This window comes from Hippoglossus stenolepis, chromosome 19, assembly GCF_022539355.2.
Source record: "Hippoglossus stenolepis isolate QCI-W04-F060 chromosome 19, HSTE1.2, whole genome shotgun sequence".
In the NCBI taxonomy this organism is placed as follows: Eukaryota; Metazoa; Chordata; class Actinopteri; order Pleuronectiformes; family Pleuronectidae; genus Hippoglossus; species Hippoglossus stenolepis.
The window spans coordinates 4435162-4457677 of record NC_061501.1 but is presented as its reverse complement, the minus strand read 5'-3'; the positions used below and the strand labels follow the sequence as shown (position 1 = coordinate 4457677).

The 22516-nt window shown below is 42.0% G+C and overlaps 1 protein-coding gene across 7 annotated transcripts in view; it reads right to left on the bottom strand.

The window, feature by feature from the left end:
• The window catches only part of mpp7a (MAGUK p55 scaffold protein 7a), a 138038-nt gene that overhangs the window by 48003 nt on the left and 67519 nt on the right, over positions 1-22516 (bottom strand). For all 7 annotated transcript variants that reach the window (XM_035143119.2, XM_035143120.2, XM_035143122.2 and 4 more), the window contains exons 5-6: positions 20216-20296; positions 12375-12506 (exon numbers count right to left, since the gene is read on the bottom strand). In XM_035143119.2, the coding sequence (XP_034999010.1) occupies positions 12375-12506; positions 20216-20296 (213 nt within the window). The remainder of the gene's footprint in view (positions 1-12374; positions 12507-20215; positions 20297-22516) is intronic.

Here is a 22516-nt window from a genome sequence, read left to right as displayed (position 1 = left end):
TCTGCTCACTGTCAGCCAATTTCAGCTGTTTCTCCCCTCTGTGTGCTCAGATATACCATATTTAATGCAGCCAATAAAGCTGTTCTCATGTGCATGGTTTTCTGTTTTTATTGTCACACAACATATCAAATATCCAATAGTGACTGAAACGCAGCTCATTGAGACGACATGCCACATCAGTGACTTCCAAGCCATTTCCTAGCTGCTGCTCTGCTAACATCATCAGACAGATGAGTTAAAGACATTTATTTATGCCTACATTTAATGTGATATGATCACTCAGAGAGAAAGTTAAAACCTAATTTATGTAGATGTATGTCAGGCTGCCATGCAATGTTGCTAGGTGCTTTTGCCTAGGTGCAGAAAAGTTGGTAAATTTCGTGAAACAGGTGCTAAATTGGCAAAACTGCCTATAAAAGCCCCTTGATCATGAAACGGTTAATTCCAATTCATTCATTTTAAATAAGCAACGTGTGAGATTCTATGACTCGCAAGGGCGACCAATGGTGTAACTTTAATCAGTCAGTCTGTAACATTTGCGTTTATATGGCTGGCCCAACTGTTGTGGTCCAGCAAAGAAGAAAAGAGGGAGAGGGTGTGTAAGCAACAAAGAAAAAGAGAGCGGGATAGAGACAATAAGAAAACAAGAATCCTTTTTTTCCACAGGAACTAAGCTCAACAAGTCCTTTATCTTTGTTTACATTACCTCCATTAAAATACTATTCGATTTGTTTAACTTACATTAAGTACCAAAAGTTCCAGCCTGTCATGCTTGGCTTTTCAATTCCAGAAATGAATACGCTAATACTATGCTTCAGACAAATAAAGTTAATTAACCCCAATGGCAGAATTATTGACATCTGCTTTTAAAGGAGAAAGTTTATTGCAGTCATTGCAATATGTTTGTGCTGCTTTTTCTTTTCAACATACACAAATAAAAACCTAATATATTCAAATTTTGAGGAACCCAATTTCCCCTATCCTTGATTATTTTAAGTGAGTCACTCTTTTCCTTTTACCTCATTAAATCTACAGTCCACCTTCATTCTCTATTTCAATCCTCCGGGGGTGTAACAGCCTCTCTTGGAGGCCTGATGAATTCCTAGGAAGCACCGAGAGGCCGTTCAAATCCAACCTCCTGAACTCAGCATCACCTTCCCCTGTGCCTTGATACCCTGTGGGTACTATCATCAGCATTCAGCCTTGCATGACCACTCATGAGGAGTGCCTGCTCTGTTAAACAAATACATAAACAGTTTGGCTAGAACCTAAATAAGCTGCACACTGTGTATGGGGAAGCACACATAAGGAAGAATCAAGGGAGGGGAAGACCCTCAAGCACCTAGATGGGCTTCCTGGTGTAGCAGTTAAGCATTAGCACAAGGTTTACACCCAGCCTTCAACGCCTGCTGGCACATGGAAGCCATTTCAGACATTTCCTTTTGCATGAAAACAGTGCAGGAAGTCAGAAGGGGAATATCTATGTCTGTCAAAGCACATACACGCATGAGTGACAGCATGTGTAAGTGTGTTTTTGTGTGCATGCAAGCACGTCTGCGTGTGTGTTTCTATGAGAGCGTGGCAATGGGCTTCTACCTGAAGTCAGGTCAAACCGGCCCAAGAGAAACCTCAGAAGACTGGATGATTGATGCTGGACAGCCACTAAACCTGATGAATGAGCTATATTAGCAATTAGAGACAGAGGCGCCACTTAACCATCAAGTAGATCAACTCCACTATTTGCACAGGGAAAAGGTAGCACAGTGTGTATACAAGACGGTGCAAAAACTTGTTAAGGACTCTCTCTTTCTGTTGTCAACCACTGCCGTTTGCTTGAAGAAAAAAGATCAAGTCTCTTCACAAAATACAAGCTGAAGGGCAGAATGCACAGAAATACACAGTCAAAAACCGAGACCAGAGGGGGTTCATCTTGGACCAGGGAGGGCCTTCGAGCTGTGGTCAATTAGTCATTAGTAAGGCGATCCGAAGACTCCACTCCTTACGTGATCAGCACCATATGCAGCCACCGCTCCTAGCTCTATTCCTCAATTTCTAACACATAAATGCCTCTGATTGTTATTGTTGGGCTGGCTCAAATACAACGGCTCAGTCTCTGCTGTGTGATGAGGAGAGCTGGAGTGCCGCTTGTCCGTATCAAGCCATCACCCCTCCCAGTGCATGCACTGACTGGAGCACACATGCTGAGATGGCAGGCACATTAAGTATGTGATGACAAATGGCTCACACCTCATACAGTGCGGAAAAGAAGAGAGAAAAAGGGACTGAAATTTGGATCCCCTCCTGCATTGAAGGCGTGCGTCGTTTAGACAGAATGAAATGGAGGCAAGATTGTCCAGGGAACTGTCAGCGTATCGTAGTGCTATGAAACTTCAGCAGATAAGACGAGTAAGACAAGCTGGATGTTGGATGTCTCGTCATGTTAGCTTGGCTATAGGAGCGGCCACAAAAAAAGGCTCTGGCAAGCAAAGTCTTTATGGGGCAATTAGAGTGGCCTCTGGCTGATGGACTGGATGGATGGCTGGATGACATGATGGAAGCTGGCTGGCTTGTACAATGGTTGTATGGATGACGAGAGGTCTGGCTAGTTGTCCTGGCTCGTCATAAGTCTCGGGGTCTAGGGCAGACTATGTACGGTCTGTTTACAAAGTGCCCCAGTGGGACAAAGGGATCCTAGAGTGTCTTTACCTTAGCGATGGCCACAACTCAAGCCACTCCAATATTCCGACAAGCAGGTTGCTCCATTTAAAAACACACAGCTCTCGGCCCGTAACAACCACTCAAAACATAGCCCCATGAACCAAATCGAACGTCCGGGCATTTGACAAACATTATTTCACCCTCCAAATTGAGAGCGACAAGGGAAAACAAACATGAGCGGCCTGGGCAGAGAGGCCGACGTGTTTTGACATGATGTCACTTAACAGCAAAAGTGTAACGGCGACAATAAACTCCTGCCGACTGCTGTGTTGACTGGTATGTTTAGAGGTATAAATACAAGTGTAGTGGAAACACATGCTGGCAGTCTTCACACCAGATGTCGACCATGGAAAGAACCAAATACAAAGTGGGAAAGGGCCTCTTGGACATTAAAATACAATTACCTCCAATCATATCTGGTGTTGGAGTGTGTCATTTCATCTTACCTCACTGAGATGGCATAGAGCCCCCACATATAACACACATGACCGTTCCACGCACTACAGTCCAACTTATTTATGAGTTCTTACAGACTTTCTTGTCTGCTACAGGCTGCAGTGCTGCTCAGAGAGAGTAAAATCCTGTAATATTAGGGCATTCGGTCATGATCAGAAAATCCATTTAGCGTTATGGTCACCTATAAAGATTAATACAGCGCTGTAAAGAATTAGCAGGGGGCCAGATGAAAATCCACGTTATTGTTGCAAAGAGGAAGAAAAAAAACGAAAGAAGCCCGGCGAGCAGTGAAAGGTACTTGAGGTTTTCTGTCAAATGGTTTTTCTAGCTGATGCAACACAGCTCCTGCTGCATGGCCAGTCCCCTTTGGGTGACCCGCTGCATGCCTTTCCACCTGTTTTATTAAATCACTTGTGATTGCAACTAATAAAAGCTCCCCGCTCCCCACCCTACCCTCATTCCTTGCCGGCCTCTCAGCCTAAGCCAGGCTCTAGTTTCCCTTTTTTATTTCCTTAACCTCGGTCTTGACCTACCAGTCATAATTAACAAGTATACTGAGAAAAAGGAAAATTGCGGGTCATTATTATGATAATTACGGCAAGCAGGAGGGAATCCAGGAGCGGCTGCCAGGTAGTTTAGCGCAGAGGGCCTTTTGACTGGACGGCTTACCTTCATTTGTCTTCCTCCACCCCCTCTTTCCTTTTCCTCTGCTGCCTCTTTAAACCTTAATGTTAGAACAAGTCATTACGCTGTTGCTACGAAAACACACTTAGCGGCCCACCTCAGTACTTCAGACAGGTGCCGGCGAATTTGGGCGTGTGAATATGTGTGTAAGTGTATGACTATCTCACCAAATGTGTGTATTTGTTTCCATGCTGTCCACATGAATCACCATGTAGACTGAGTGGAATCACCGTCTCTTTGCTACAAGCTGGACAGTGCCAGATATTTAGTCATTATGTACTCTGTGTGTGTGTGTGTTTGATTCTTGTCCTGCATGAGCTGTATGAGCGCATACAAAGAGACAGTTGTGTTACAGTCGAGGAGAGGTCTATCTCTGCTCTGGGATTGTTTAGCGTTTTCCCTGTCGTTATCCCAAGTAAAGAAAACAGCACTTTCACATGTCACTTTTCATTTCCAAAGTGGGCTGAGAAGCAGAGCCGCCGAGGAGCGCCTGGCCCGGCGGGGCAACAATGCCCACATTCAGCCACCAAGTGGCTCTCTGAACGGCAAACAGAAAAGAGCAGAGGGGTGTCGGGGATGTGTGTCCATGTGTATGATTGCACACGATGGGAGGAAGACGTTTTATTGAAGAGGGCCATGAGATTAGGATCTGGGAATGCCTCAGATGTGGCTTTGGAGGCTCTGCGTGTTTTCACATTCACAACTCAACAGGCTGCAAGGGCGGTGAAACAGCAGCTGGACCTGAGTGTTGTACAAGCACACACCAAAGAACAGGCTCAAGGCTCGAGCTTTTCCATGTCTACTTTATGCAATCCATAAACATTCTCATTTCCTATGTAAGTTGAATATAATTTATTTACTATCGTATTTGTAATAACTTAATATGAAAATGTATGTACAAAAAGACTTTTATCCATATCACTCGTTCCCAATTTTAATTATGCATTAAACTGCAGTGTTGCCACCAAATAATATTCAATGATAACCTGTGAATTATTAATCAGAGAAATCTTAGATTGAATATGAATTCTACTCTTAACATATTTTCTCAGACTATTTTAGGGAATTGACCTCTATGTGACCGTGGATGAAGGAGGTGTCTTATCAAGTGTCTAAGCCATAGTCAAAACTGTTAAATGCATTTACTCACTTGATACCTCAAATCCAATAAAAGGCATTGAAAATGACATCATCCTCTAAGCTCTTGGCTGTAAGAAGTGCAGCCCAAATGGTCTTTCTATCCCCAGCTTGAAGTTTTGAAGTAACTTTGGCTCCGCAGCTAGAAATAATATGGACATTTCTGAATTAATTCTATTGTGTGTCACTTTGACACACAGTATACAGTGGGCCTCTAATCCGTTAACTGAACACTTAAGGAGGGAGGGGATCCTACTCAAGTTCTGAGTTGTGCAAAGTAAACATAATGTGTATGACAAATTCTGGATCGATCCTATCAGGTCAGGTTGTCTATCACACTGCATTTACAGGACATTCAACTCCATCTGTGTGGGCTATTTTACAAAATACAGTGCAGTGAGAAAGAAACTGCTTTTACGAGTGTTATAAATAGTTTTCACAAGTTGTATTTGTGTTTTCTTTTCAATCATATTTATTTATAATAGTTTATGGTTAGCCTCAGTTACTTTTTTAGAAAAATTGCACTGTGTGAAGTGCATACCTCAACCAATGCCACATTTAAATTGACTAAATCCATATTTTTATTTGGATCTGTATCCAATTGCACACACAGACACAATTTCTTTCATCGAGATTCAATTATTCTTGGAGAAATCGACGAAAATGTAAAAAAAATGGGTTGGATGGGTTCTTCCCTGACCCATTCCACATCCTTCTATCAAGTTGCGTGGCAATCCGTGTAGGTTTGCGTAATCTTGCTTACAAACAAACCAACTAAGAAATGGACAGGGGTATGGGCCATATATTGGTATCTGCATCGGCAAAATGTATATCCTCTGGACTCTATCTTGCACCTGGATATAGCAGATAAAACCACACACACACACACACACACACAAGCAGTTGAACCTAGTGCTGGATACACGTAATGGCACACAGAGCCAGTCAACAAAAGCAGCGCCCTCCATTTGTCTGGATGTTTTCGAACGCAGTGCTCCATCTTCCTCTGCAGCACTCCCAAGATGCTGCAACCTAATCCATCAAGTGGCAGATGAATTGCTTTTAAAGCACATGGGTCTATCTGCAAAACACTAACATGTGTGCTGTCTGCTTTAATCTCATTAACTGCTCCATTAATCTACAGCCACTGTCATTACTTTCCCCTTGCTCGCAACATTCTGAAGCAAAATGGACAAGTCCCTTTCAAGAAAAACCCACACATATATGGAGATGTGTCCTTTAACTTTCTCAATTAAGAACTTACTCAAGCAATAAAACTCTAAAACTGTATCCATCCCATAAACCTGTGTTTGTGCACATTCATGCCAGCACAGATTTAACACATTATGATGTGGATGACTTTTGGACTCAGCTGAGAAGGACACTGAGTGCAACTATCCGAATGAATGCATTTGTAAAGGCTTCCAGACAAATGGAATCAGAGCTGCCACGATCCGACCGTCCTAATTGTGTCAGGGAGAAGAGGCGGAGCGTCTGAGAAAAGATGAGAAAAGCATGGCATGTAAAGTTGCCAATAGCTCATTCCAGCCACTGCCATCCGTGGAAAACTAAGCTGAATCGATCACAAGACTTTCCTGTCTCTTTGCAATTATCAACTCCCTTATTAAGAAAAGAAACTCCACCGACATCAATCATACAGTTGGAGCTTTTACAATAATAATGTTGGACATGTCATCTATATTCGTATGTGCAGCGACTACTGCAGCTCTGAAGTCAAACCAGTGCTATTTCTGGGTCTATAATGAGAAGTCCAGCTGATCCGCTAGTATCCAGTGGCTGGGGCGGCTGGGTGGCCGAGCCCAGCGGTGTATGGTTGTATTGACTGGTGCTAGCTGTTGCCAGTAAGGATGCCATGTAGGCTGGCACGACAAAGTGGATGGCAGGGACCCTGCAGTCTAGTGTTTCCATGTAGTTACACCCAATGACACCCAGTCATGATAGGAAAACAGAGCAGAGAGAAGAAGAGAGGAAGGGGAGCGACAGAGTCCGATATTGGCTTGGTCACATAACTGGCAGTAGCAGTTTTATGGCTGCTAATGATGCCTAACAACTTGAAATGGAAGAATCAAGCGAGGAACGGATGGATGGAGTAATATTGCACCAAGGCTCAACAGGAATGTGAAAGAAATGAGCACAAAATATAACAGTTCAGAGCAACAGGTGTCCACATGGAAATGGCAGAGAAGGAGAGAGGGTAACACTTCCAAGACAATGAAATGCATTACATTTAAAGCATTTATTTCTTTACAATGCCACAAACAAAATTTGTTACCTAATATCTAAACGCAAAGACTCCCTAGAAAAAGAGACTCTGATAGAAAAACCAGATGAATTTACGAGTGGGAGCAAGAGAGAGAAATATGGCGTGTTAGTAGGAGGACATTTGAAGATGAACTGAGTGGGAGAAGTGAATGACGAGTCCTCCGACAGCGATGAGGTCCGGCACCGAATGAGTGACATTGAGCGAGACGACGAATGATGCATAAAACCAAACGTGAACACAGTGGGGGCACATGCGCCGAGTATCTCCAATCCAAGCCTGCTATTTACATCTGCGTCACACAGGGCTTCCAAAACATCCCAACGAGCGGAGCAGAGACGACCACAGCAGGCTTGTCAGTCTTTAATGTTCTCACATCATCGCAATGGTCACCCGGCTGCTGCGGCGTACCCGCCTTTGGACGCCCCAAAGTCGTCTTTTGCTGATGAACATATTTTCTGTGTGGGGGGACTTGGAATTTCCAGAATGCTTTGAGATGACGTAGTGACTCCTCCACTGCTAAGAACTATCAATTAGCCAGTCACAGAGTGATGATTATAAATGGTCAACTATGGCAGATTACTACACCAGCACCAAGAAAATGACAAATATCAAGAGAAATTATGGCATAAGGTTTCATTAATAACAACTTAAGCTATAACACTATATAACTTTTGAATTAGATATTTTTGCAGGTCATGTTTTAGGGTGTCTGGATCCGAGCTACAAACTCCTGGACATGAATTGTGTAACACCGGTGAATTCTGGCTTCCTTCAACTTTTGTCTACAAAACTCCTATTAGTCAGTCTAAACTCTGGCCTTTTATCACCAGAGGCATATTTCTTGAGTATATCAACTACACCGTGCATTTATGCAGCACATTGATGTACTGTCCCAACACGTGAGCTAATAAATCAGCCCGTTTGGGAAAGCAGCGGGAGAGCAGGGAGTACAACAGGAAAAAAGGGGTTAGAAGAAGAAGAAGAGGGAGTTTGTCCTGGAAGATAACGTTTTTACTGTTTCACTGAAATGTGGCTTGAAGTCACGCTCTGAGAAATGATCGCAATCAATCAGAGCTACTGAATACAAACCACTCAACTAATCGCAATTAACATAATGGATGAGTCACAAGGAAAGGGGCCTGCGTGCTAACTACAGCCAAATCCATATATCGCCCAGAACTTTAGAATGAGACAAAGGCTGACTGAGAAAAAGAGAAATACAAAAGAGCAAAGTAAGGAGAGACAGAAAGGAAATGAGATATCGTATAACCCGTTGTTATGATGTCAAGTTTGAGAATTTCAGGCTGATTATATGAAATTGCGAGTTAAAAGGGCACTTCCAAATCAATTTGGTGCGGCGGTGAATGAGGACCCTGCAAAATTAGAGGGTTTTTATTGGTTAGTTGAATGGTTGTGACTTCACCATGAGCATCTGACCCGCTGGCTGTTTCCCTAATGTACAATCTAACTGTTCATTAGGGTCCATTTCCCTCTAAAGATCTACAGGTTGGCAATTTTCAAGGGGCCACAGGTAAATAGCAGAGCCTTAAAATTTACTGTAAGATTAAAGGGTCACAAAGACAGAGTGACTTCACCTGCACAAATGACAAAGTACCATGAGGTTATTTAGTAAGGAATATTAGGGAATTGCCTATTAAGTGTAAAATTGTGACTTGTGTCAATGCCATGTCAGCACCTTTATATATGTATATGGTGCAACAGTGCAAGAACAGTGTTGGAACGCTGAATTATATTTTCATAAAGAAACAATTGAATTTATGTTTCAAACTTTAATTAACGAATCAAGAATGCAATAACTTACAGTTAAGTTTAAGTAGATAACTATGATTAGTCGAAAAAAAAACTTAAAAAGTGAGCATGATAAATCGCATTGCACTGCCTTGTATTAAGTAAGGAAGTACGTTTATTTTACATTGGACCTTTCTCAGACCAGAGTAACAAAGTACTTCAGATAAATAAAATAACAGAAAGTTACTTTTTTTTGAAGGCTTCAATAGATACTGCAGACAGTAAATGTATAAGGAGAGTAGGAGAGATTGAATCCTATAGTAACACAATCGTAGTTGTTTCATTTGTATCTTTCATGTATCAGTTTGTTGGAAAAGCATCGAGATGTGTTTCCCATCAGCCTCAGTGACGGAGACGCACATCCCCAATCCCAAATAACTGTAGAAATATCTCACTTTCTTCTGGAACTTACTACAGCGATTTGTTCCATTCCTCCATGACCTACTTGATCAATGCACGTCTCATTCTCTTGGGACATATTAATTCCTCAGTGGACACAAGACAAAGAAGAGTCATAGGCTCTGACAAAACAATGATGGAAGTTTAAAGCACCGTCTGTCCCTGAGGTCTCAAAGCATTTGTCCAAAAAGAGGCCAGGTCTTTCTTACCTTGGCACAAATTCAAAACCATCACACAGGACATTTCTGAGGTGGCTCACTGCCATAATAGCCGTTCTTTAGTATTCATTGTTTGCTTCCATGCACAAACAGAAAAAAAAACATGCCATGCAGTAGAAACCCTACTGTTGTTTACACCACGGTCAGGCCAAAATTATAGCCACAGGAGATTATGGGCAGCAGTCATGCCCTGTGGGTCCTTTGGGCAGTGGAGAGGGCAGCTATGGCTCCTTCGAATGAAATCACTCCACAGTTATAGGCTGGAAATTCAGGCTCATTACTCTGCTATGGAAGATGTTGCTGTGTAGTTTGATTTTGGTTTTCATATTGCTGAATTAGTTGCAATGAAAGAAATGTATTTAATCTAATGCAAATTGAAAGTTAATTTGCTGCTGTAAATCTAAACTAGTAGACGGCTTTGAATCAAAGACTGCTGGAGTCTTGACGATCACTTAAAGTGCTTTACAGTACAGTATTTGCCATTCACTCATTCACACACATTCATACAGTGCATCTATGGGCAGCACATTTTGTTCTATGAGGGGCAATTAGGGGTTCAGTATTTTGCCAAAGGACACTTCAGCATTCAGATGGGGAAGAATGGGATCGAACCGCCAACCTGAAATTCTAATGATATATTGTATTTGGAGAAAAACATTCAATTTTTTTAATTGGAGGAGTACTTATAAATCTGACCTTGTGTTGACCCCTAAACGAACAGGCACATTGTTTTCTCTATTTAGATATTAACTCAAAAACCAGTTTGCACTCTGAACCTATAAACTAAAACTGAGCAACTATATTACTTAAGAAACACCTTCAATATTGTGCATATACACAGCATCACACATCATAAATTTGTGTTTCAGTTTAACTCAGGAGCCAAATCACTGAGACAAAAAAGCTACTACTACGTAATGGAATAAATGGGTAATAGATGATTAAGCGAACTGGGATGGGTGTAAATCCCATTATGGTTTCGGGCAACGTGATCCAACATCGGGCTCGGGAGAGGCCTTAGCAGGAAGCACCCGGGACAATGTGTGTTGTGAGAAAGAGCGAGAATTCCTCAAAGCCACATTATTACGTTCAGCAGCTCCGCAGAACATGCTACAGGCAGCAACCCAAAAATGGCTTAGGTGTGTTCTCCTTTCCCCAGGGTGTGGTGAGAGGAGTGCGCCGGCCTGGAGCCAAGGTGGTGGTCAGGGCGAAAACCACAAAGTGAAAATAGAGGCGGCTGTGGGCCCAGGGCATGTCCGGCACAAATCGAAGGTGGGCAGGGCCACGGCACAAAACAAAATGCGGCGATGACAGATGGAGATCTTTCACAGACCATTGAAGACTTGAGCAGTTGCGTTCTGGTGGGGGTGACTGAAGCCCACTCCCAAATGTGCCTCACTAGCTGACACGGCCAGGGGGAATGCATGGTATGGCAGTCATCTAACAACGCAGACACCCAGGATGTCGAGGGATGTGGTGAAAATGAGAATGCCAGCCAAGATGTCGCTCCTGCACGCTTAGGGCCCAAGGTCTAGACAGATGGGTGGTTTTTTGACTCCTGGGACCGTGTCTGCAGAGCACTGACATGAGAGGCATGTTACAATAAGAGAGCAACACTGACCAGGATAGAAAAGGAAGCCGTTCACAGACACCAAGCCTAGACTGGCTGAAAATACTCATGGCCAAGAGCAGGGTAATTGTGGTTAGCTTTGGTGTGCTTACAACTTCAAGGTTGTGGGTTGCATTCCCACAGGCAAGTACCTCAAAAGCAAAAGCATTTATGGTATTGGTTTGACCTGTGGTGTGGATACTGCTTTGATACAAGAGGTTTTTAGAAATCCAGGGATCAGTGAACAACAGATAGATAACATGATTTTAATAATATAAAGATATTCACCATAAATAATGATGTGCCTGATGATCAATTTGTTCTGGAGACATTTTAGCTTTAAGTACTTTTATAAATGTACTAAAAAATTGATAGTAAAAGCCCCTGGCATTCTCTGACTCCATCCAGGAATGTTGTGGCCAATGGTCTGCAACTTAACATCACTTTTAGCGACTAGGGTGCACCAAAGATTTAAGTGTTTTAACTTCCTGAAACCTTCTGCTGAAAACCACAATGTACAAATCAAATAAATGATTTCTCAATATAGCCATTTTCAGACGTGAATGTCCGGGAAAATTCGGTCCAGCCATTATCATAGTTTGCACATATGAGGAACGCAGCAGGAGATTGTCCAGATCGTATGTGTTTATGACAACAGGAAAATGTACAGAACATTGAGGTGAGGGTGTCTGGGTCGAGCATACGAGAGGCAGGACATGACATAAACTCTGCTACGGACATCACGTGCATGTGTTTACAGCACATCAGCACCAGTGTCGGCTCTTAAAGCCAAAAGCTCTTCTACGTCAATGACACATCTTTTTCATCCTGATATATTTGTATTCTTTTTGTGTCTCTCATGTGTTGGAAACGTCACCAATATGTCAACTAACTCGCTGTAAATATTCCCGCTGTATTCTCATATGAACTCATTCAGACATTTTCTGGCCATTTCAATAGGGGGGGTGGCAGGAAAAGTTCGTCCAGAATAATTTCAGGAAACTGTCTTTGCTTCAGTACATGTTTCTAACAGCAGCTTATAACAGACAAAGTTACTTACAAGAGGCTCCTTGTTTTTAACCAGTCTGATGATTTTTACTGAATCCTCATCATCGTCAATGTCGTCAGGTAGTGGAGGTAGTTCGGGGTCGTAATTCTTCAGGGCAACGGTATCGTGGACTTTCAGAAGGCTCTAGAACAAGAAGAAAGAGGAGAAAGGAGGGATTGATGAGAGGAAAGAAACAATAGGCAAGGGTTATCAGTCAAACCATAAAGGCCTTAACTTTACCCTGGTATAATTAGCAAAACAAAGTAGAGCAGTACATGCTATTAGGAGTTCAATCTATCACTTCTTTCTTTGAACAGGACAGAGAAACTGCAGAGACTGCAGGGAGGATGGTTATGAATTGGGGTGTCTCCCTCAAATGCTGGGTGATGGATTTGGAAGCATTCAGGGCCAGGACGTGTAACTGCATGCTTTAATTGTTATTAAGACCGAGCTCCCTCCTCCGTACATTTCTCTGATTAAAAGGCAACCTGCCCTGGACTATTGCTCACAAGCTAATGCAAGTGGAAGGGTGTGTGTGTATGTGTGTGTGGGGGGGGGGGCAACTTTGGTGACTATTTTCAGTGCCGACGATTTCCAGAGCAAGGTGATGTTCCGCACCTACGGCGGCGAGCTCAAAGTAATGAAGTTCTCAGCCGCCTCAGATATTTCACACGTTCACGAGCAGACATAAAAAAGAGACGGGACACAGACAAGAATGATGCCATTGAGACGTTCATTTCTCAAACTATTTAACGACTCCGTGTCCGGACCAAGATGCAGCTGGACGCGTGCTGCTTTTTCCGTGGTTGAGGGGAGGGGGGGGACGAGTGAGAAAAACATCTTCCAACTCATGTGCCAGACAAAAAGTAGAGTGAGGGAGAGTGAGAGAGAGAGAGAGAGAGGAGGAGGAGGAGGAGGGAGAGACAGAGAGAAGGATATGGTGAGAAGAGGAGCAGTGTGTTTTATGACATGGGAGCATGCTGCAGTACAGTGTTCAAGATGTTGCTAACTGGGAGCAGATGAGAGGAGGAGACAAAACTGGGTCTCCGTGGCTGCTATCCACCGACAGTCAAACTGAGCGGCATACACACACACACACACACACAAACACACATACATACAGTTTATCTTGTGTAGTTGTGAGAATTTGCTTCTATTTTTTCCCTTAGTCCTGACGGCAACCTTAAAGGATGATTCTGGTCTTTTACAACTTTTGCAGTTTTAACCATCCAACAGAATTGATAGCGTTGTATCAATTCATGAAGAAAGTGATGAACTTTGTCCCCTATAATGTTATCCTCCACTAACAATGTTAAAGGTCACATATGGTGAAAATTGAGATTTCCATGTCCCTATTTGAATTTAATGTAGGTCTGGGTGTGATATAAAGTTTTGGAGTATCAAAATTCTTAACCACAGGAGAAATGCACACCGCCAGTATTCAGAAACCGTGCCTGTAAAGAAGTCGACAATACTTCCGTGATTTTGTGATGTCACAATGAAACAATCAACGTCTCAGCCATTCTCCCATCATGGCCGACCTGAATGTACTATTCAATGTTGTTATGTTTTTGCCGCTGTCCTTTTGTTTGTTTGTCTGCAGGATTACGCAAATCTACAGAGCAGATTTTCACAAAATCCGGTGGTATGATGGGACTCGGTCCACGAAGGAACCAATCACAATTTGACATGAACCCAAACAAAGGGGCGGATCCTAACATTTCTTTCATCACAATCTTTAACATTGCCAGACTGGGCATTTTTTTCATCCTCACTATTTTCCCAGGGATTAATTCATTTATCTTGATGAAAACAAATCTGGCATATTTAGGGCTCAGTGTTTCTTTTCAGCTTTTACATTTTTTTGAAATGGCTATGATCAATCATTATAGTTTATGAGTTACACAAACAGCTATTATTATGGCTGTGTGTGTGGACTGTGGACTTGCATTCTCACAGCATAAGGGAAGCTAGAGTCTGAGCTCTGAAAAAGGGATAAGCTGCTACCTGTGGTCAGCCTCTCTTCTGATTGGCTGACTGATCTGATCTTGTAGAGCTCCAGACAGATGTAAAACTACAATGAGATGATTTTGGTGCTTAAAACCCCAAATATATTTTCAGATGGATTGATGAAAAAAAATTCAACTTACCCCAAATCTAATATTAACTCTAAACAGGATTCTGACTCTAAACTAATCCAATAGAGAAATGGAGACCAAACAAATCAATAAAAAGATGACTTAAAATCCCAGAAGAGCACAAAAGTAATTCTACATTTTTCTCCTTCTCATATTTTCTCCCTGAATTTCTCCTGTTTTCATGGACTTCTTGTCCAAACTCCTCTCAGATGCCATTAATCCTCTCTCTTTTACTTGTTTTGTTCTCCTTCAGTTTTATCTTTAATGGAATTTTCCCCAAATCTTCCCAGCATCACTTTGTGCATTTCTCAGAAGAGGCCTAACAATGTGTTCCTGGCTTTCATCTGCACCATACATAAACACACACTTTGTGTTGTAGTTTATATATAGAGATACTGTCATTATGGTATTGAAGTATTCGCCTGGAACGCTGACAACCGAAACTGTTTGCAGATGAGGACAATAAACGCAAAGTGGATCTCAAACCAGTGCTCAATATAACAGATAAATGATGTTCAAGCAAACAGTCCAGAAATGGATGGAGAGTTTGCAGTTGAGGTTTTCTCAAAGTTGTGATGAGATCAACTATGTTACAAACAAAAATGCAAGCATCACATGTGAACATAAAATGGAGGAAAGGTCTTATTTTAATTTAGCGTTGTATCAAATTCCTACAGATTTCTGAAAAGCAAGACAACAAACTCAGAGGAAGAAGAATTTTTTGGTTTGTTTGAGGTTACCTACATGTGGTGTTGCGGCTTTATGGTATTTGACCGTCTGTCACAACACCTGATCTGTGTCGGGACAACATGTGGGTCAGCTGGGAATCCATCAGCCTCTCAGCAGGGTGAGACAACCACATGGGCCTGGTGCCCTTGACGCACAACTTCAATCTTTTTCTTACAATGTGCAACATTAGTTCCGAGATTGAGATTGAAATTAATCAACAATGATAATGATCAGGGAATTTCCGTTTTTCCCTATTCTCCACTGACGGATTCATTGATTGATTGATTTCCAACTGTGCATGCAAGTAAAACTTAATCTCAACCTGATTAATTCATTAATTCCGCTGCATAGATCAAGTGATTTTCTTTACAACACACCAACACCGTTGTCACCTCTTATCATCACAAACTCTTTTGACACCTTCTACGTGTATGGCTCTGCTTTTTCATCCCGGGATATTAGTTTTCTTTTAGTTTTTTTTCATTTCTGCATCTGTGCGTGTTAGAAGTGTCATCAACCCCCCCACTCGCTCGCTGTGCTCTCACATCGAATTCTCACGACTTTATACTAAGGGGCCAGGCGGAGAAAGTCCGCAGATAATCCGGAGGCATTCAATCGGACATTTGTGTTCGTACTTCCTCCGGAAAAAGTGCGGATTAACTCTCGAGTTCAGTGCATGTCTGAAAGCAGCTTAGGTTTCGCCTGCACTTGCTAGTTTTTTTCAGTATTACCAACCCCGGCTTTATTTGACCAAATGAGAAATGTGCCTGTGATAGCTGTGATTTCATTAACATAATAAGGATTAGTCAATTTCAACTAAATATTATTCTGTCTCTCTCTACCCTTTCCCTTCTCATGCTCACCTCAACCTTTCCTCCACTCAACTGCCAGTTGCTGTTTCCTCTGAACTGAATCCATCAGGCCCAGTATTTTGACCCTTGGGGGTCCGCTCAATGATGGCACTTCCTTAAGTCTGGCTATGCTCTCCACCGCCACATTCTATCCCTCTGCTGTGCCTAACCAGCTGTAACAGAGCCACAGCTAATTCCTTGTAAAAACTTTCTGGTAAGGAGCAATAATAGCTCTATGCTAATAGGTAGCACATGGTACATGCCCTGGCTGGTGACCATTGACATTGGGTACTACACAGGTAGAATTGTGTTACACAACATTGGATATATGGAAGCTTTCTTCCTGTGCAGATATGAGTCAGTGGGTCTAGTTATGCCTCAGTGTTGGTGGATTAAATGCCTAATCAAATCTGGAGTCATGTCCTTGTACAGGCCCTGCAGCTGAAGCCTGAAGAGGAAAGGAAGACGACGGAAAAGTGAGACACGGAAAGAAAGATGAAGGCAAGCAAAACCACCCTTGTTTTCCAGGCATCCTGTCCCTTCTCAGTCCATGTGTTTGTGTTCATTAGGTATAATAGGGATCCTAGAAAAACAGATCACTGCACTTGACAAAATAAACCTGCCTGTACATTCCTGGCCCCCCAGCCCTGTCACTGGACCACTAATTTTTTAGCTGGCAGCGCGGGATTGGTGCAGGGCAACTGCTTTACCCAGGCATTAGGGACCCTGTTGTGAGCGTTCTGCCCTGGAGGCATTGTTGTATATGCCCAGCTTGGAAATGACACTCACGCCCACCGTCTCTAAGCCTTGAACCTAAGCACGCACTGTCAAACACTGCAAGCCTGCATACACAAACCTACCACCACATAATCTGGCAGGAACAGCCGGCCATCATAATTGGCACTTTCATCACTGTCAATATTAGTCTTGCTGAGGGGGGCTAATACGGTCGAAAGTTGTTTTTTCATGTGCGAATCGTAAATGAAAGATTGAGGAAGTGGAGAAAGAGAAAAGAAGAGAAAGAGAGACTGGAGTTTTAAGGAGCCTGATTTATATCCCCACCCTAGAAATGGATAATTTCAACCATAATTAAGAGTGATACAGTTACTATCGCACAGAGACGCCATTCAAAGGCAACAGCCATCTGCTTGTGTTTTACACCCCAGGCCTTGTGATTTACACTGGGGCTGGCTGGTACGGTGTCAAGTGCCCTGGAGGACAGATGGAGACAGAAAGAGAGAGACGCTGCAGTGCTTCACTCCTGAAGCCCACGTACTGCCTACACTTTCAGACACATTCACAATCAAATGGCATGAGCCTCCACACTTCAGTGTGGTACAAACAAAGCTCTTCCAAACCGCGATGCTGGAGTCAATCTATTGTCAAACCAGTGTTTCTTCTGAAGGCAGCAGGGAAATTCAGCTCGCTGGTTTAAGGCCCACATGCTCAAAACGTGCTGATGGAGTCCAGCCAACATGCGAGAGTCGAGGTCATGAAGTTGAGAAAATGTGCAAGTGTGTGAACACGTGCATATGTCAAATGATAGGCGTGATCCCCTCCATCAAATACAGATAAACTGAAGCTCACGTATCTCAGAAAAACTTTTGTATAGAAGAAGATAATTTTCTTTGATATTTTAAATGACCATGATTACAGGAAATCATGTAGATGTAGGTTTAGTCCAGAACACTACACATTAAAAACCTTTTATCAAACACAAAGACCAGAATTTCGGAAGCTTTTCGACTCCTGCTTTCTTTAACCCGAGCACAGACTGCTATTTACATGGCACCCTTGAGAGTTTTTGACTTGTAGTGCTGCATAGCAGTGCTTTTGTTGAGCAGATTCCTGTCCTCAGTAACTTCTGTGCTTATGACATCTGCCGATGTGAACAGCCAGCAATAGCGGAAGCAGTAGCTGAATATTTTCCATTGTTTCGTGTAGAATTGTTTGGCTGACCTCGTTCTGCACTGGAGCCGAGGTTGGCTGCCTCGTGTGTGGAGGTGGAGGGAGATGAGAGCAATGGTATTGAACAGAGGAATTAAAAAACAAGTAGATATTGTATGAGGGTCTTCTTTGGTAGATGAAGCTGAAGTTGGAGAGACGACTTTGTACTAATGCAGAGGTGGTAATGTTTTCTCTGAGTTAAGGAGTCATGTTTACTTCCCAGTAGTAAAAAGCTATGACATGTTGTTGGAAGTTTTTGTACTATTTATTTATTAATAAAGATGATTTACCATTCAGCAATTTCAAGTGAGGGTAATCTGTTTTAATTAGGATGATTTAAAGAGCAACTCAATACCAAGTTGGAAGGCTGTATTTTACTGCTCTGTCTACAGTGGTCGAGCTAAGAGCGTTATAAATAGTTTACAATTTACAGAGAGGGGCCAATTATATGTCCAACATCCATGCACAATTCCTCAAGTTATTCCTTTTGTGCTCTATAGCTTTGAACAAATTTTGAAAATTGTTCCTTGTCGAAGACATCGTGTTCTTTAAAAAGCTTAGAAAATAAAAATTCTATTTATATCATATTTATTGTTAGTAAGTTTATCTAATAAAAAACAGGACAGGGGAACTTCAGGGGCCAATCAGATTTCAGCTTGGGCCAGTGCTCCCGATGCCTCACCCCTACCCTTCTGGTCACACATGTAACCGTACCTCACAGTGATGTCACAGTGTGCTGACACACCATGCGATGCATTTCATCACTGCATACATTTCATCACTGCGAACCAGTTAAACAAATGGACATTTTCAGCTGCTAAATTGCTCTTTAATGTCATTAAGGGTAAATTCAAAGGCTTATTAATGAGCAATGATAAACTGCCATCAGTGCACACAAAAAAACTGTTTCACAAGACTTTCACATGCTGAACGGTTTGATAGATTGTCCCTTGTCGTGCCAAATACCTTCACTGTAAGTCTAATAGTAGTAATAAATGCAGCCTCTCTGACACAGGCATGCTTCATTGCAAGTGTAGTGATCGTTTGTCACCATATTTCACTTCAGGCTTGACAGAGACAAAGGTCACAATGTCCTTTCATAGCAAGGTAGGAGAGCAAGACTGTGATAAATATCAAACATTTATCTTCAGGATAGTGGCTATGTGAGTGTATTTGAGTGTATATACTGTATATCAATGCGGGACTGTGTTGATAGCTGGTAGAATTTTGGTTTCTTTCGTCAGAAAAACACAGTTATATTAGCAGAATTCAAGAAAGCCATCATTACATCACTAGGAAAGACTTTAAGTCCTTTTTGGAACCCCCGTCCCTTCAAAAACCTGATGTTGAGACATTTTGGTTTGGAATAATTGTATGCTTAAAAAGTGAGTGAATTGTGAAGGGGGACTTGATGTTGAGCTGTTGTTTCTGGCAGAGCCCAAATAAGCGTGATGACAGTGCATTATAAAGGAGTTCGTCCAGCTCTGCTTCTGTCCCACCATCATCAAGGCAGCTCTGTCTGGCTGAGACACCTGTGGGGCCTGATGGATGAGCAGAGCTATGGTTTGAAAATAAAAACGTGTACATTTATTTTAAAGCTGTCTGCGTCTGGCTAATGAGGCCAGCAGCTACAGCCAAGAGGATAAGAGTTACCGTCCGTCTTTCTGTTGTATCCCTTCGCCAAGTTTAGATCCACGTTTGTCCAGACTTGTGAAGACATCAATGGACCTCTGACCAAAATCTTATAAGTCTAAAAATTTCATCCCAGTGTCTAAGTGAACGTTTCTGCTAAATGTGGAGAAATTCCCTCCAGACATTCCTGAGATAATATGCTCACAAAGCCAACAGCGTGTTTTGTGAGGTCACAGTGACCTTGGCTTTAACTACCAAACGCTAATCAGTTCACTCCGAGCCCAAATGAAACAGACACATTTTAAGAAATTCCCTCAAGGTATTACCGAGATAATACGTTCAATAGGATCGGCCCCTGTGTGGAGGCATATAAGACATGACCTGGCTCTAACAGTACAGCATGATAAAAACATCAATGTAATACTGATGCGTCACAAACAGTCAACATCCGCAAGCAAAACTTTGAAAGACTTTGTTGTATCCAGAACAGGATGCTATTCCGATGTTTCTTAAAGACATTGTAATCCACCACAAAAAGGAATGTTGTCCAACTCACCTCGATGTGGAGTTTGGTCAGTAGTTTGAGAAGCTCTTTAATTTCTTCATTGGCCGATTTCCCTTCCAGCTCCTCAGACAACTAAAGAGGAGAAGACACAGATCAGAAGCAAATTAAAAATCCCAGTCCTCTGTACATATAAGATACAAAACAGACTTAAAATGAGGGCTGACAGGTTACTACATGTGATGAGGTAATCTAATTACTAACATATATCAATATTTTCCATGATATTCTAATTATATACTGAACCATATAATAATTGTACAAAATGTTAACATTTAGGTATGTGCCTCTGAAATTCCATTGCATCAGTATCTGTATAGTTTATGGTTATATGCTGTTAAGCTATAAGTGCTTCATGTTTAAAATCTTTGGCCGACGATACCAGGGATTACATTATATATAGTACGTTGACATTCTTCCATTTGTTCTGTATTATGAGTGTTTCATTCACTGGGACAAAGAGAGAGGAAGTGATTGCAGCGAGCAGGTTTGAGAGATTGATGTGTTACTCCACTATAGTTCTGAAAAGAAGAAGATATATGTGTGTTTCCCTTTATTTTGCCTATTGAATTGAATTCAATCCAAAATTGGTTTCAATTATATAGCATCAAACCATGACATAAATTATCTCAAGGCAATTTATAGGACTAAGACAGGAAAAGAACAGAAACCGACAAACAGAGCAATCCTAATTCTGTCTGTAAGTCTGTAGCCGCTGCAGCTTCAGTGTGTAGTTTCATTGTCAAGGACTTGCATGTCGCCTATGTCCGAGGTTGATGCACAGCTATAGATGCACCTTTACACACACTCAAGTCTGGAAACGTGTCATCATAAAATAGTGAAGGTCACCAAGGTGCCAATAGGCAATGGAGAAACAACTCCTCTTTTACTTGTCCCACCCAAATGATTCCTGTGGGTCCCGGGAACAAACTGCCACCACTGCCTAGAGAAAATACTAATAAAAAATGATTCGATTTATAGTCATATCTGTTTTAGTCAAAAAAAAATCAGCAATTAACCGAAATAATTTAAGTGGTATTCAATGTATATCACCCTGTGCCGCATCCGGCCTATTTTCCTGTACCTTATTTAAGCTACTGACTTGAATAAAATAACTGATCATATTACTTTGTGAATAGTATAACATTAGTATTATACGCAGTTAATGACAGCAAAGTATCCCCTGTAAGGCTTGAGCAGAACTTGTAAACTTGAGGGCACTATACATGTAGGCTTCAGACAGCTGGGAAGCAAAAGGAAACGTCCCCTAGGAAAAGTAAAGGTGGTAAATCAGATGCATTTTAGTGGGAGGTGAGGCCTCATGTTGTCATGGGCCCTAAAATTCTTAATTGTGGCCACATTTCTTTTGATAACATTTAATATTCAGTGGGATCATTGTTCAATGCAAATCTCAGTAACCAAAGAAATCAGGCCATTCCTCTTGGAAACAATGTGAGCAGTGAGAGAATCTCTGTGGTAGCAGTGGTGGGATTGAGCTGGACTACACTGATGAATGTCTCTGAGTCGAGTGACTCTGCTTCCAAAGCCCAGGCCACGCTCCTCCGTCTGCTCTCTGATTTATGGACGGTCCTCCTGGATGCTGCTGGATGTGGAGTGAGTGTGGAGAGCGTCCCACACAAAGAGCTGCTTGTGCTCTGAGAACCGGGATCAGGAGCTAAAGTCGGCTACACACAAAGGGCCAGTGGACGTCATGGACTGAGGCTTCTGTGTGTGTGTGTGTGTGTGTGTGTGTGTGTGTGTGTGTGTGTGTGTGTGTGTGTGTGTGTGTGTGTGTGTGTGTGTGTGTGTGTGTGTGTGTGTGTGTGTGTGTGTGTGTAAGTGAGAGCTATCATAGTCATGTTTCTTCTCTTGTATGTATGAGCACATGTGTACAGCTGGTCATACTGTACATGAGGTTACGTATATATTTTGTATCACATATATATGAATTGCCCCACAGGTGGGATATAATTCAACATTAGAGTATATTTAAAGTATAAGGACAAGTTATTTATGCAGTGTCCTTATTTAATAATAAATTCCATTAGTGAACAAAATGACAGAGACCTCAAGTGCTAGAAAATACTTGGTGGACATTTTGCACACCAGCCTATAAGACATTTTACAGTATAAACTATTGATCAAGCAAAGAAAAGATTGATTAAACAATAAAGGAAATAAGGTTTCAAAATATGACTTGGAGGACATCATGAACAATGTTAAAGTCTATGAAGTCTAAAATAATCATAAGAATTAACAGTACTAGAGAAACAAGAAACAGAAAAGTAGCAACAA